The 15,318-nt window shown below is 27.5% G+C and overlaps 1 protein-coding gene across 1 annotated transcript in view; it reads right to left on the bottom strand.

Annotated features, from left to right (window-relative positions):
• Nucleotides 1–15,318, bottom strand: part of LOC135962320 (GTP-binding protein Di-Ras2) — a 149,517-nt gene that overhangs the window by 8,439 nt on the left and 125,760 nt on the right. Inside the window, exon 5 of the mRNA XM_065514180.1 lies at nt 197–305. Coding sequence (XP_065370252.1) covers nt 197–305 — 109 coding nt within the window. The remainder of the gene's footprint in view (nt 1–196; nt 306–15,318) is intronic.

Genomic DNA, 15,318 nt, shown 5'->3' with positions numbered 1-15,318 from the left:
TAGTGCAAAAATTATTTTTTTTCTAAATATGATAAACAAAACAGAAATGTACATTTTTGGGCATCTTTTTTATTTATTTTTTTATTTACATATTAATTGAATATTTAAAAAAGTTTCCATTATATTGTTAACCACTGTATATGTATAAGTACAGTAATATTCACAAATTAGTGTATTTCTATTAAAAAATAATTACCTTGATCTGGGTTTTAGTTTAGCATCACTACTAGAGGCTGGATCGACAGCATCAACTAGGCTGGATTTCTTATCACTTGAAATGGATGGACTGGCATTACGGTTTTTATCTGGAATTAAAAAAAAAACTCTTTTATTAAGGAATTGCTTATGAAAAATAGTTTATATATAAATTGTTTTTAAATGTAAAGTTCAAGTTTTAATAAGTATTTTCTGAGCGCTTTAAATAAAAGTTAAACTTAACACTTTGAATCTTTTATGTAAATATGAGTAAAAGGTTAACTACATAAAAAATAAAAAAAAATATACACAATCAGGCTGCCACAACGCAAACACACGTCAACAAGCACAGTCATGTAAAAATATCTATATATGCAAACTCTTGCACCCATAATTAAGTGTCTCTACATAAGAGCAGCAGCATCAGCATTTTGTCTGAACAAATGTTGACTGTTTGCAATTTTTACTCTTATTCTACATCGTGTACACATATGGTTATTATATGTTTGAATTTAAACTTTCAACTATAACTTGCTACAAAGGGGAACACAAAAAAAAAATATAGTTGTCATAGCCACCTAGTAGGGTGGCCCTTATGTATTGTTCTCCATCATCTAAAAAACCAATGCTGAAAATTTAAGCAAAATCGGATAACATTTGAAGGTTGCACATTTATTTGAAGTTTTGGGTCAAAGTGGAAATATTTTCAAAAAAATTAAAATTTGGAAAAAAATTTTATTAAAAATAGTTTTTTATTTTATTTACCATTACATGCTAAAATATCAAATATAAAAATTGAGACCAAGAAAAAAATTCACAAAATTTCATGCATAACCCAAATGCCAAATTTAATATTTTCAAAATTTTTTTAAACGAAATTTCCAAAAAATTTAAAAAATTATTTTCGATTCTAATAAACGCTAACTGAGGATTAATAACACAAATTTTAAAACTTGTATCTATTATATCGAGCCCTTAGCGCCAAATTATCGTAAGCGACAAAACACAAATTTTACAGGAGAAGGTTTTTTCGATTATTTTGAAATTTATACATAAAATTAAAAATGTTATGATGCGATATAATATAATTTCGTTCAAGCTATTTGTCTATTTTTCAAAAATATTTATAAATTTGACAATTAAAAATTCATTGAAAAATATGACAAAAAATGTTTTTTATTGAATTTTTGCATAGATACAAATTTTTCGAATTGAAATAAAATTGTTATTTATAAATAGTTTTTAATGAAATTTCACAGTTATGTAAAATTTTCTATTTAAAATGGAAAAATAAAAACAAATTTTGAAATTTATTATCAGCAATCCCGCAATTCCCAAAAAATTGTTGAAAAATCCCAAAAATGGAAATTTTTTGTTTTTTGGCTATAATATCCATACCAAAGTCGGAGTTATCGAAAGCCTTTATAAAATAATTAAAAGCATATTGGGCCATCTAAAATCGGTTACTATATTTTGATATCGAATATGCGATTTGAGAATTTTTGCCCTAAATTTAAATTTTACATAAAAAATAGGTGTTTTTTTAATGGACCTGGTGCCCTCGGTAAAAACAATTTTTAATTTTTTTTTCAATTCAAATATTTTATGTGAACTTAGCTTTCAGAAAGTATAAATTGCTTATACATCCTTTTAGACATTTTTTGCAATAATTTAATAAGAAAAAAGTTCTTTTTTCCCAAGAAATTAACGAAAAATCAGCTTTTCAAAATTTTTTAAATTCAAATGCATATAACTTTGGTCTTAGTCATTATTTTTAAACAGTTCTTTTTCTATTTGACACAAACATATGTCGTTATTCTAATAAAGGAAAACTGGAGAAAATCGGAAAATATTTGGATACGCGTGTTATCAAAAAACTGGTGTAGGTTGGGTAAAAATATTGAAAATTTAATTTTCAAATGCGAATATCTCTTAAGCTATAAGAGATAATTGACAGCTACGACTAGGTCTTTTCATATATTTATTTTTCGGAACACAAACGAAGAAATAGGATCGTTTTAAAAATGTAACATACCCAAGGTGTCCTACTTTGAGGAGACTTGGTCGCGCCCCTGGTGGGCCCATGGGGTCCACATTCAGAACTTAAACTCGACAGTACTTCTTTCTTGCGCATGTGAAATTTCATTCAAACCAATCCAACCATTTAGAAGTTACAGATTTATTTCCCTCTTTTTTTTCTATACCACTATGTGTCGCTTACGATAAAATTCGTTTACTGTAAAATGTAAACATTGACTTACGATACAATCTTACCCCCTATAATTTTGAAGTTATTAACAATTTTGATATTCTGTGAACGCTAAAACATAAGTCAGTCCATAAAATTTTAATTTCTGCAATAAAAAAATAATTTTGAAAATGTCGCTTACGATAATTTGGCGCTAAGCGCACGATATATTAGCGTGGGCGCCAATCCGAATTTGGCGGATTTTAAAGAAATTTATTTTTTGGTTACAAATTCGTTATCACAATTCGTAGCCTATTTTCGAATATTTTATTTTAGATTCCTTAAGAATGCTTATTTCAGTGTTTGTAATTTTAATTTTTTAGGACCTTGTTAACTTTTTTATATTTTGTCAAAACTGTCCAATAACTGTTTTTTATCCGATGAAGAGAATCAAAAAACGAAAATGTGTAAAATAAGGTCTATCCTAATATGCCGATCTATGGATAAAAATGTGTCATTCCAGTTAAAAAGTTTTATTAATTGTATGCATTTCTAGTTGACTTTTGTTTGTCTAACCAAGTTACATCCTGTAGTTCTGGTGTAATATAATACAACGAGTTGTTAACAATACGGCTTAGTTTTGTTATTTAACTTATCATTTCGAGATTTTTAATATATTTTGTAGCACAAATATGGAAATATGTACATTGACATTGTCATTTAGTTTGTAACTTATATATGAAGGGCTTGTTGTCCTTAAAATTTTCACAAAACGATTAAAATTGTTTCAGATTTGTTTCTTTACATGTGCTGGATGAACAGCTTTCTATTAAGAGTCGTACTAAGCCAACCCGCAGTCCAAATAAAGTAAAAATTGTTAAATGCTTCCTACACGTAACAATTTCAACATTTTTACAAGGTTTTTTTAACAATATTATAGTCACAGTAAATATTTACATGATTGTGTTAAGCATAATATGGTTAATTTACGATTCACATGATTGTATCAATCACATATATATTGTTACAGTAAACAATTATATGTTTGTGACAACCAATTTAGTATTGTGTGAAACCCTAATTAATATTTCCTAGAATACGAACAAGTTCTGACTAATACAGAGATTATACGGTTATCATTCGAATACAAATTGATCGAATAATCGAAGAAAAAAATATTTTTCATTTAGAATAGAAATCATTTAGTCAATAATTGTCACGACTGTAAACGCGGCCACTATTTATATACAGTGCCATCTTCCTTCGAGTAGCTTCATGAATGTTAACGGATAAAACTAGAATATTCGAATTAAAAGCTTTTATCAGCTTCAATGTTATTGTTATCAGCTTAAACATTTAGTGTTAGCATACTTAAAAACAATTTTAATAACTGCGTGTAGGGTTTTTAATTTTCCGACCTTTTTTGATTCCCGGGAATCGGGAAATTTTTTTCTACATTCACGGGTACCCGGCTATTTCCGAAATATATAATGATATTGTAAATTAGGAATATTATAGCCAAATTTCATATAAAAACTTAGTGTTATAATTATTAAATATCAGAGCTTCGAATTAATTAATAAAATTCGTGCTTAATTCACTAAAATCTTAATCCGTAATTAAAGAATGTCAGCCTTTCATTCCATAAATACATTCCTAATATTTAATTTTTTAGATACATTCCAAAGTCTTTGTTTAAACTGAATTAATTTTAAAGTTAATTAATAATAGAATTTGTTCAAACTTTTAATGATTAAATTTTTGTTAAATCAAATCATTTACAAAATTAATTGAAAAATTTTCTTAAGCCTTTTTGTACTAGATTTGAATTGAAGAAAAATTTAATCATTTAATAAATTTTTGAAGCTATTTTGTTATGGATTTGAAGAAGATATTTAAAGAAATTAGAATGATTCAATAAGAAATTAATTCTATAAATAATAAATTCACTTTTTAAATTTCATAGGAAAAACCCCAAATAAATAATAATTAAGCGGTCTATTATTGCCGAGATATAAGCAAAAAATTGTAAAAAACTTTTCACTGGTTTTTGGTGAAAAAAATAGAGTTCTAACTTGTTTTCTATGTATTTTCGTCAGTTTATAATTCCCTGGATTTCCGACTAAAAATCCCGGGATTCGGGTAGTGAAAATTTGGCAAAATTCCCGGGAAATTTGTACCGGGAATTCCCGGGATAAAAACCCTAACTGCGTGCTATCAGCATTGTTTGTAACAACATATTTCAATCGAGGATATTTTAAAAATTAATCAATCCCTCGAATAATAAACGAATTATTAACTTATATTCGATTAAAATAAAACTCATGTAACTGACAGCCCTAATGTATTACCATGACATCTTCATTAACTACATTTAATTTGAACTGTTTACAAATTCTAATATTCAGCCAAGCACATAAATAGTTTCGAACAAACTTCAATTTCTACATATAAACAAGATTATACAGAATATGTATAAACCAAGTGCAGCAATCTTTAATACAATCAAACAACATCAAAACGTATACACATCAACTTGTAAAATATTCTAATTAATAGTAAGTATTTGTATTTGTACAGATAATACTTTCATTTCAAAAGCATCTATCTTCCTCCTTAAACGAATTTACAACATGCAATAATAAAATTCCGCAATTGCTGCTGTTTCTGCAGAATTTGTGGAAACATTTATTATAATTACTTTTGAAGAAAAAATACGAACGAGTTAAACTTTTTAGTAAAAGATTTTCGCAAAAATTCTCAATTGTAAGCAAAAAAAAATAATTAAAAATTGCGTTAGTTTTAACTTATAATTATGCGCTAATTAGAATTATAATTTAATTTGACATAATTGAAAATAATTATAAGCTAAATAAATACATGTTCTTTTCATTAATGAATCCTAGCAGAAACTTGCTAAAAAGTATTGTTGTGGAATTATAACAAAAGGTTTATTTTTTTCTTGTTTTAACCTAAAAAAAAAATAGCTGAATTATTAAAATGGTCTCAACAACTTAAACTGCCTGCTGCTTTCCATTCATAGTTTTCTTGTATTTCTTTTCTTTATATTTTATTTTACGGTTGACATTTACGTTGTTTTTAAATGATTGTGTACTTGTAAATAATACTGGTCTACAAGGTTTTTCTTTAAGGTGTGAAACTTCGGGAAACATATTGAAAACAAGTAAGAGAGCTATATTCGGCTGTGCCGAATCTTATATGCCCTTCACCAAATTATACTTAAAAATATTTTTATTTAAACAAAATCAAAATTTTTTTTTCCAAATTGTTTTTTTAATTTTTTTTTAAAAAAAGTTTTTTCAAATTTTTTTTTTTAAATTTCTTTAATTAATTTTTTTTAGAAAAAGTTATGACAAAAAAAATAATTTTGATGAAAAAAAAATCGGGTTAAAAAATACTTTTTCCGATTTTGGCCCATTGTATGTCCAACTTATTATGGTCTTATATACGTCGTTGCAAAGGTCTTTGAAATATCTATCATTAGATATCCATATTGTCTATATTAATGACTTAGTAATCCAGATATAGGTCAAAAATAGGTCAAAAATCGAGGTTGTCCTAGTTTTTTCCTTATATCTCAGCCATTTGTGGACCCATTTTCTCGATTTTAAATAGCGACCGACCCGGAAGAATTTCGGAGATATTGATGTATGAATCGTGTATGTAAGTTATTTGGGGGCTTCGGAAAGTTGATTTCAACACACAGACGGACAGACGGACATGGCTATATCGATTCCGCTATCTATAACGATCCAGAATATATATACTTTATGGGGTCGCAAATGAAAAATGTGGAAATTACAAACGGAATGACAAACTTATATATACCCTTGCCACTCATGGTGAAGGGTATAAAAATCCAGGATGTAAAATTTTTGAATTTTTAATTTTTCTTAAAATTGCAAGAAAAATTAAAAATTAACAATGTTATTTCTGTTTTTATAAATACTTTTCATTTGTATTGTCTATATAACCATATGCTGGTCCCAAAAACCCGGATAATTCCATTCAAATCCAGCACAGTGGAGTCGATCGAAAAAAAGTGGTAATAAATCTGTATATTCTAAAGTACTGGACCGATTGCAAAATGATGTAAAAACAAATCGTTCAGGAGGACATAAGCTTTCAGAAAATGAAATTTGAGGCCCACTAAGTGGAATACAAGGTGAGATATAGTGTGCAAAAGTTGATCAGCTTTAGTTTGCACAAATTTGTTAAGCTCGTAACTTGAACAAATACGCACAGATTTTAAATGAATTTTCGTATAATTACAAAAGTCACTAAGTTATCTGTTGTACTTTAAAAGATATTTATTTTTAAATTTTCGATTTTTACCTTGACTTTTTTTGTTTTTAAAAACGCTATTTTATATCTAATAAACTCCAAGTTTAATATTCTTAAAGCCTATGTCCTTATTTACGATTCGTTATACATAGACTTGTCAAACCGGTTTATTTCCAATTTTCCGGTTTTTTTTAACCGGTTTTTACAAAAGGACGGCTTTCGAGTTATTCGACAAACCGGTTTTTTGCCTCGAATTATTCGACAAAATCTAATATTTTTTAAAATTTATTTTAAGATTTTATGCGATTACTTTTAATAATTATCTATTCCCCTTTTTAATTTTAAACAAATTTTAATACAAAAATACAAAAAAATTAACAAACCAATGATAGCAAACTTTACACAGAAAAAATTATATTTCAATTCAAACATTTATCCCATATTGAACTGGTTTCAATTATTTCATAATTAAATCAAGTATTCATTTGCTCAAAAACAAAATTTCTTGATATTTTCTATTGAATTTTGAGTTTTGAATTTGATTATTTTGACAATTGAATATACAATTTTCGTTATTGGTTGAATTTCAAATACAAAAATTATTGAATAGATAATTTTCGTAATTGACACAAAAAATAACAAAAATGTGTTTTCAATTACGAAAATTATCTATTGAATAATTTTTGTATTTGAAATTCAACCAATAACGAAAATTGTGTATTCAATTGTCAAAATAATCAAATTCAATAGAAAATATCAAGAAATTTTGTTTTTGAGCAAATGAATACTTGATTTAATTATGAAATAATTGAAACCAGTTCAATATGTGACAAATATTATATAATTTTAGTTAAAACACATATTAAAGAGAATCGTTAAAATACAGTTTTAGTATTTATATTTCCTAGAATGCAACCTAGTGCTGACTAATGCATGGATCACCCTGACATTTGCATTAATTACCTTTAACTTTAACTGTTTTAAAATTTTAACATTCAGCCAAGCGCATAAATAGTTTTACTGAGATGATTATAGACATCACAAACATTTTTTTTAAAATAAACTTCAATTTCTATATAAAATTGTTTAGAATATGAATAAATGAAGTAAAATTTTAAATACTTGTAAAAAATTCTAATTAATAGTTTTTGTATAGATAAAGCTTTCATTTCAATCGAACATCGATAAAAAACGTCTTCTGGAAAAATTTTATTTCATTTAAAAGTTTGAAAAAATATTATTAAAATCCTTTAATAAATTCTTATTTCAAGATTTAATGATTTAAACAAAATCAAAAAACTACTATTAACAAGGAAGAAAGTAGAGTCCGTCAAGTCCGTCAAGTCCGACCATATAACGTATAACGTACACCGAGTTTAAGAGCAAAAGCAGTTTTAACGTTTTATTTTCAGAATTATTTCAGAAATGACGACGACCAATTATGATCTAAATGGACCGGTTGCCTTTAAATTTGATTTAAAATATCATAAAACACACCTGCACACAATTTTGTGTCATTATTTGAAATTTGAAGAAATTTATTCGTTTTAAAATGTTTTTCGGATGCTATTATTCATTGCGGACCGATTTACGTAAGTTGGCCTTATATGACTAATTATGGAACGATACAATTAAGTGGTATAATTTGGATACCAACACCTTTAATTTTCGTTAGTGGACTTTATATGGGAGCTATGACTAATAACACTAGTTTACAAATCAAAGATTTTTGTTTGCTCATGGAATGAAACTTATATTTTTGAGGAGAGCTAGTGACGCTAGTTAATTGATAATTTTTTGTTTCCCACCTATACGTCAAAATTTTGAGATATATGGGTTTTTATTTTTCACCTGCCCTGAGTACTACTAATGGATACTGTAGTGTACCGAATTTGTAGTAATTAAGTATTTACATCGTTTTTAGGTACTCAACACTCTGGTGAAGCTACTAGATACTTTCAGAGTTGTATTCTTTTTGACAAATTCCAAAAAAATTAACTGGACAAAAATAAATACTGTTTAAAAGTACGTCTTTGCTGTAGATAAACGTTAATAAATCGCTATTAAATACAAAACTCTAAAGTAAAAACTACTTTAAAATGACTTCTAGAAAGTGTAAAATAAACGCAAATCATTTTTGTTTTATTTGCGGAAAAATTATTCAGTCAAATCGAGGTTTTCCTTTAACACAAACACTGCAAAATGCTTATTTACATTAACAAATTTGGTAAAAGCTTTAGATAAGACAAAACCAGCATTTCAATATTTATGCAGCGTGTTCCCGAGTCTTTCTGAGGCTAAACTAAAAGATAGGATATTTGTGGGTCCTCAAATAAGAAAAATTTTGGTTGATACCAAATTTGAGTGTCTATTAACCGACGTTGAAAACGCAGCATGGAATTCTTTTAAACTTGTTGTTCAAGAATTTTTGAGGAATAAGAAAAGTCAAAATTACGGAGATATTGTTGCGAATTTATTACATAATTTTGAATGATGGGTGTAAATGTATCCCTCAAAATTCACTTTTTACATTCTCATGTGGATTTTTTCCCGGAAAACCTCGGACACATGAGTGACGAACATGGAGAGCGTTTTCATCAAGATTTGAAGTTTTTCGAGAGGAATTATCAAGGTTTATGGGATCAGAATATGATAGGAGACTACTGTTGGAGTGTAGTGAGGGAGACAAATGAAAATAATTATAAAAAGAGGACTAAACACTTTTAATTTTTTTGTCCTAATTTAATGTACATTTTTAAATGTTTCACTTTTAATAAATATCTCAAAATTTTGACGTCCAGGATTTTTTTAAAATATTTTTTCCGAAGACCTAAATACTCAAATCCCATATGTTTCAATTCATGAGCAAAAACCTTGTAAACTACTGTAATCTATCGATCATCTTAAAATTATGTGTCAGAATTTGTTTAAAAAGTTAGTGTAGAATTTTTATATCCTACACCACCATAGTGGGAGGGTATAATGCGTTTGTGCAGATGCTTGTAACGCACAAAAATATTAGTGTAACACCCACCTTAAAGTATCAGTGATTATAGAATCACTTTCTGAGTCGACTAAACGATGTCCGTCCGTCCGTCTCGCTGGTTGGTTGGATGGCTGTCCATGTAAACTTTGTGCGCAAAGTATAGGTCGCAATTTTGAAGATATTTCTTTTAAAGTTGGTACATATAATTTTTTTGGCCCAATGACTAAGCCTATTGAAATTCGCTGAAATTGGTCTATTATTTCACCTAGCCGCCATACAATGTCCTCCCGAAATTGGACTTTATCGATCATAAGGAGTGAGATCGAAAAATTCTTAACATACATATATGTTTATAAAAAAGAAACCACTAAACTTACAGCTTTAATTTTTTTTTTATTTGATTGAAATTATTATTACAATTTACAAAAAAAATTATTTTTATAGTTTTAATCACTAGTGATGAAATTTTGAACCTTTTTCGGAAACCCTTCCATTAACGTTTTTATAGTGCTTTCTGTCACTTTGCTCGAACATGTAGTCCATCTCCGTTTAAAATCTACCACACTTTTGGACACCTTTTTTGTACTCTTCAATTCTCTTTTAACAAGAGCCCAATATCTCTCCACTGGCCTTAGCTCCGGGCAGTTTGGAGGATTTGCCTCTCTTGGTACAAATACCACATTATTGTTCTTGTACCACTCAAGGGCTTGTTTGCCATAGTGACAGGATGCCAAGTCAGGCCAAAAATAAGTGGACACATTATGAAGTCTTATGAATGGAAGCAGCCTTTTTTGTAAACATTCCTTGATGTAAATTTCGGTATTTATAGAGCCCGTTGTAACAAATGAGTGGCTTCTTTTGCCGCAACTGCATATTGCTTGCCATACCAAGAACTTTCTGGGAAATTTTGTCTGCTTTTGGGTCCTAAACTTTTCTTCAACATTCCCTCGAGCATCAGCAACATAAAATTTTTGACCTGGAAGTTGCGAAAAATCTGCCAGAACATACGTTTCGTCATCCATTATGCAGCAAGAATATTTTTTTATAAAACTTGACTTCAATTTTCGTGCTCTGTTTTTGGCCTCTAAATTTTTAGTAGCGTTCCTGTCAGGAACTTTTTGAGCCTTGTATGTTTTTAAACCTGCATTAGCTTTAACTTTTCGTACCAAATAGTCCGAGCACTGAGCTAACCGGGCTGCTTTCCTACCGGATGTGTTGGGAGCTCTTTTGAAAATGCGTTCTATTTTTTTGGCTTTAGAAACATCATGTGGACCATTCCTTCTACCTGAACCAGGTTTTCTATCAACTGACAAGTTCTCCCGGTACTGTTTAATAACATTGGAAACAGTTTGACGGCAGACCTTTGTATGCTTGGCCAACTTTTTGTAAGACCAAGTTGGGTTTTGTTGAAAATATTTAATAATTTCAGTACGCACTTTTTTCTGGTCACTCATTTTAATCAGATTAACAAAAAAATTAATATAATTGACATTACACATAATAACTGACATGTTTTTCAAAGGTAACTTGATCAAAAAAAAATTCAAATAATACTTGGGTTAAAAAATGTAATGAAAAACGTGTGTTAAGAATTTTTCGATCTCACTCCTTATATTTTTTACGTGAAAATAGCTATTTTTTTTGTTTTAAAAAAATCATGAAAAATCGAAAACGTTAGAAATTGTTTATATTTATTGTTTTTTCGCAAAGCCAGATGTAATAGGAACAAAATGAGATATCGGTCATTAAAATCGATGGATTCATTTCGAATTTATTCACAATTAAGTGAATTCGCTCATTTTCACAAAATTGTCAGTCCATCATTGTGGATATAAAACATTCTAGTTTTTTTCCATTAGATAATTCATGAAACTACTAGAAGATAGCCCGCCCTGTGTTTATAAATAGTAGCGGCGAGTGGCTGAGGATATAGTTTATCATAGAAGCTGCTAGAGTTTTATTTTAAAGCATAATTTGGTGAAGGGTATATAAGATTCGGCTCAGACGAATATAGCTCCCTTACTTTTTTGTCTGTGTTCTTTGGTGGAATTCTTGATATAAATTCTGTGGTATAGTTTCGTAAACAATTTTAGGGGCTGAATATTTTTTTAAATATCAACAATTAAAGTAGTTAACCCGCTTCTTTATTAGTGTAGAATTTGCGGTAAAGACATTATCGTAAATAAAAGCCAGCATTCTCTTATAAAGTTCTGTATATTAAAAAAAAAAAAACAATTGAAATCTGCTCATAAGCATAAGTATGTTTTATATTTTCTTAAATAAAACAACATTTTTACGGTTTTAATAAAGACTAACCAGGGCTAAATATTTCTTTTCTTTTTCACTTTATTTCATGCTATGTAGTTTATTATTATTATTATTTATTTATAATGAATGACTTTAAATGTTTATTCATTTAATTTTATTTTGTTGTTGTTGGTGCTTGAGTTTACAATTTCTTTTGATGAACAAAAAAAATAAAATAAAATAAAATAACATTGTACACAATAAATACATTTATGCTCTAATAAATTTGTTTCATATTAAGCGGAAAATTCGTATATAATACAAACATTTTTATTCGCAAATACCTTTACAGCAGGAAAAACTTGAATCCATTAATCCAGTTCACCAAAAACGAAAAATCAACCAAAAGAAATAAAATATTGCTTAAAATTATAAAGTGGACATATTTTTATTTAAAAACGAAAAAAAGTAATAAAACTTAACGGAAAATAGGCCATTTTTATAATTATTTTCTTTTTCTTTTGATGTCTTCTTTTCATAATAGGCTTTTAAGAGTTTATAATTAATTAAATATTTTAAAGTGTTTTAAAATGAAGACACTGCATCCTACAGGCCCTTTTCAGTAACTCACTGTTACTATTTATATACAAAACGCCATCCTCTAGAAGTCTCATGAACAATCTAACGAAAAAAACTCGAATGTTCCATTTTCACAATGATTAACTAGAGATTTTAAAGCTGCTTTACAGTTAATGTTGTCATACTTACAAACATGGATGAATGTTGCAAGCAGCCCTTACAAACTGTTAAATTCAAATTGATATTGCAATTTTGTAATAATACACTCTTAAATTTTTGTATTTAAGAGGACGGGTCAATAAGTTCGTGACATTTTGAATTTCCCTTCTCTTAAATGAAAGGGCAATACTGATTCCGTCAATAGACATCTGTATGTTGACGCTCGTCAAAATTTGAACAAGCTGCGTCATTTAGTTTGTGATTGAGAGCCATTGATAGCAGACTACCGCGTGACTTGAGGAGAAAATGGGAAAAAAGTGAATTTAGCTATTTTTTTCGGATCAAAAATCACTCAAAACAGCTTGTTAAATACTATGGAAACTCTGCACAATCAATTTCAATGGTAAAAAGGTAAATTGCGATGTGACCACGGAAGATTCTGCACCCAAAACTATTGAAAAAAATTTACTATAAAGTTCGCCGCTCAGAGATTGTGCAAGCAATAGGCATCTCATATGGCTCAGTGTTTTCAATTTTAAATGATCACTTATATATGAGAAAGCTTTGCAATCGTCCACAATCGCAGTCGTGTGACAACTTTGCAGGAGTGTTTGGTGTTGTTCAATCGCAATATGGACGAGTTTTTGCGCCGTTTTGTAACCGTTGACGAAACGTGGATCTACCAAAACACACCAGAGACCAAATTGCAGTCAAAACAGTCAGTCGGATACTCGGGGTGAAGGCCAAGGTGGGTTTGTCAGAAAATAAAGTTATGGTGACAGTTTTTTGGGATACACGCATGATCTGAGTTCAAACCGGCGTAAGCCAGGTTGGTTTCTATCTTTAAAAAATTAAAATATTTCAGTACGAAAGGACCTAATATTTGATAACTACCTTCAAAAGGGTAAATCAAACAATGGCGACCTTTTAAATTTAATGAGGATTTGAAAATAAAAGAAATCCAAAAACTTCTAAATTTAAAAATGTAGAAAATTGTAAATATATAATTTCCGATGTTCTTAATGCATAATTTTAGTTTTTTTTTATTAATTTTGTAAAATATTTTTATATTTTTGTTTAGAATTTAACGTTAAATTTAAATTTTCTTTGAAAAATAATAATTTTACAAAATTTTTTAAAAAATACTAAAATTATAACCAAACTTCAAATTGAAAATAAGTAGTAGAGTTGTGTAAAGTTTTAAATTTATAATTTGTAATGTTCTAAATGAAAAAAATTTGATTTTAAATTAATTTTGTGAAAAATTTCAAAAAAGTAGTAGAATTTTGAAAAATGTGGTAAAATAAAAAAATATTTTTTTTATATTTTTGTTTAGAATTTATCGTTAAATTTACTTCGAAAAATTTTTTTTTTCAAAACTTTTTAAAAAAATACTAAAATTTTACAAAAATTTCTAAATTGAAAAAAGTAGTAGAGTTGTGCTAAATATTAAATTTATTATTAGTAATGTTCTAAATGAAAAACATTTGATTATAAATTAATTTTGTAAAAAATTTCAAAAAAGTAGTAGAATTTTGAAAAATGTAGTAAAAAAAAATATTTTTTTATATGTTTTTCTGTATGGAATCTATAATTAATTGTTAAATTTCTTCTTAAAATTTGAAAAATAATATAAATTTAAAAATTTTGATTTTTCAATAATTTCCTACAAAATTTCAAAAAAGTAGTAAAATTTTGAAAAAGAAGTGAATAAAAATTCTATTTCTTGTTTCCAAAGCTGAATAAAAACTCGGCCAAAAGACAATTTGTAGAAAATTGTAAATATATAATTTCCAATGTTCTTAAGGCAAAATTTTAGTTTTTTTTTTATTAATTTTGTAAAAAATTTAAAAAATAGTAGTACAATTGTGAAAACCTACTAAAATAAAATATTTTTATATTTTTGTTTACAATTTATCGTTAAATTTAAATTTACTTCCAAAAATTTTTTTTTTTTTAAAACTACTAAAATTTTACAAAACTTTCTAAATTGAAAAAAGAGTTGTGTAAAGTTTTAAATTTAAATATGTATTGATCTAAATGAAAAAATTAATTTTGTGAAAAATTTCAAAAAAGTAGTAGAATTTTGAAAAATTTTGTAAAATAAAAAATAATTTTTTTTTTATATTTCTGTATACTATCTATAATTAATTGTTAAATTTCTTTTTAATTGTTTTTTTTAATTTTTTAACATTTGCAAAATTTTTGATTGTTCAATAATTTCATATAAAATTAAAAAAAAGTAGTAGAATTTTGAAAAAGGTAGTAGAATAAATTATTCTATTTCTTGTTTCCAAACATGAATAAAGTCGGTCGTAAGATATGAAATCATCTCACAAATAAATATCTATTTTGATGACCTCGGCAAATCGTATTTTTTGGAAGGTTTAAACAAATTGGAGAAAAGTATAATTTATTATAAATTCTTCAATATTGAATCTTAGTTAGACCAAGCTACACTTTAAATTTAGTTGTAAACATTTACATTTTTTTTTGGGACCAGTCTACTATTCAGACACAATTAAATGAAGAAAAAGCGGTAGTTGAAAAAAGCTGAGAAATTCATGTTAATTAAAATCTTAATAAATATTTAACTAATTGGCGAATTTACAGTCAGTATTATTTGTGAATAAATAATAAAAAAATAACACTTCATGGA

The sequence above is a fragment of the Calliphora vicina genome, chromosome 5 (assembly GCF_958450345.1).
Source record: "Calliphora vicina chromosome 5, idCalVici1.1, whole genome shotgun sequence".
In the NCBI taxonomy this organism is placed as follows: Eukaryota; Metazoa; Arthropoda; class Insecta; order Diptera; family Calliphoridae; genus Calliphora; species Calliphora vicina.
Note: the sequence above shows the minus strand (reverse complement) of the source record. Positions and strands in the feature narration are given on the sequence as shown.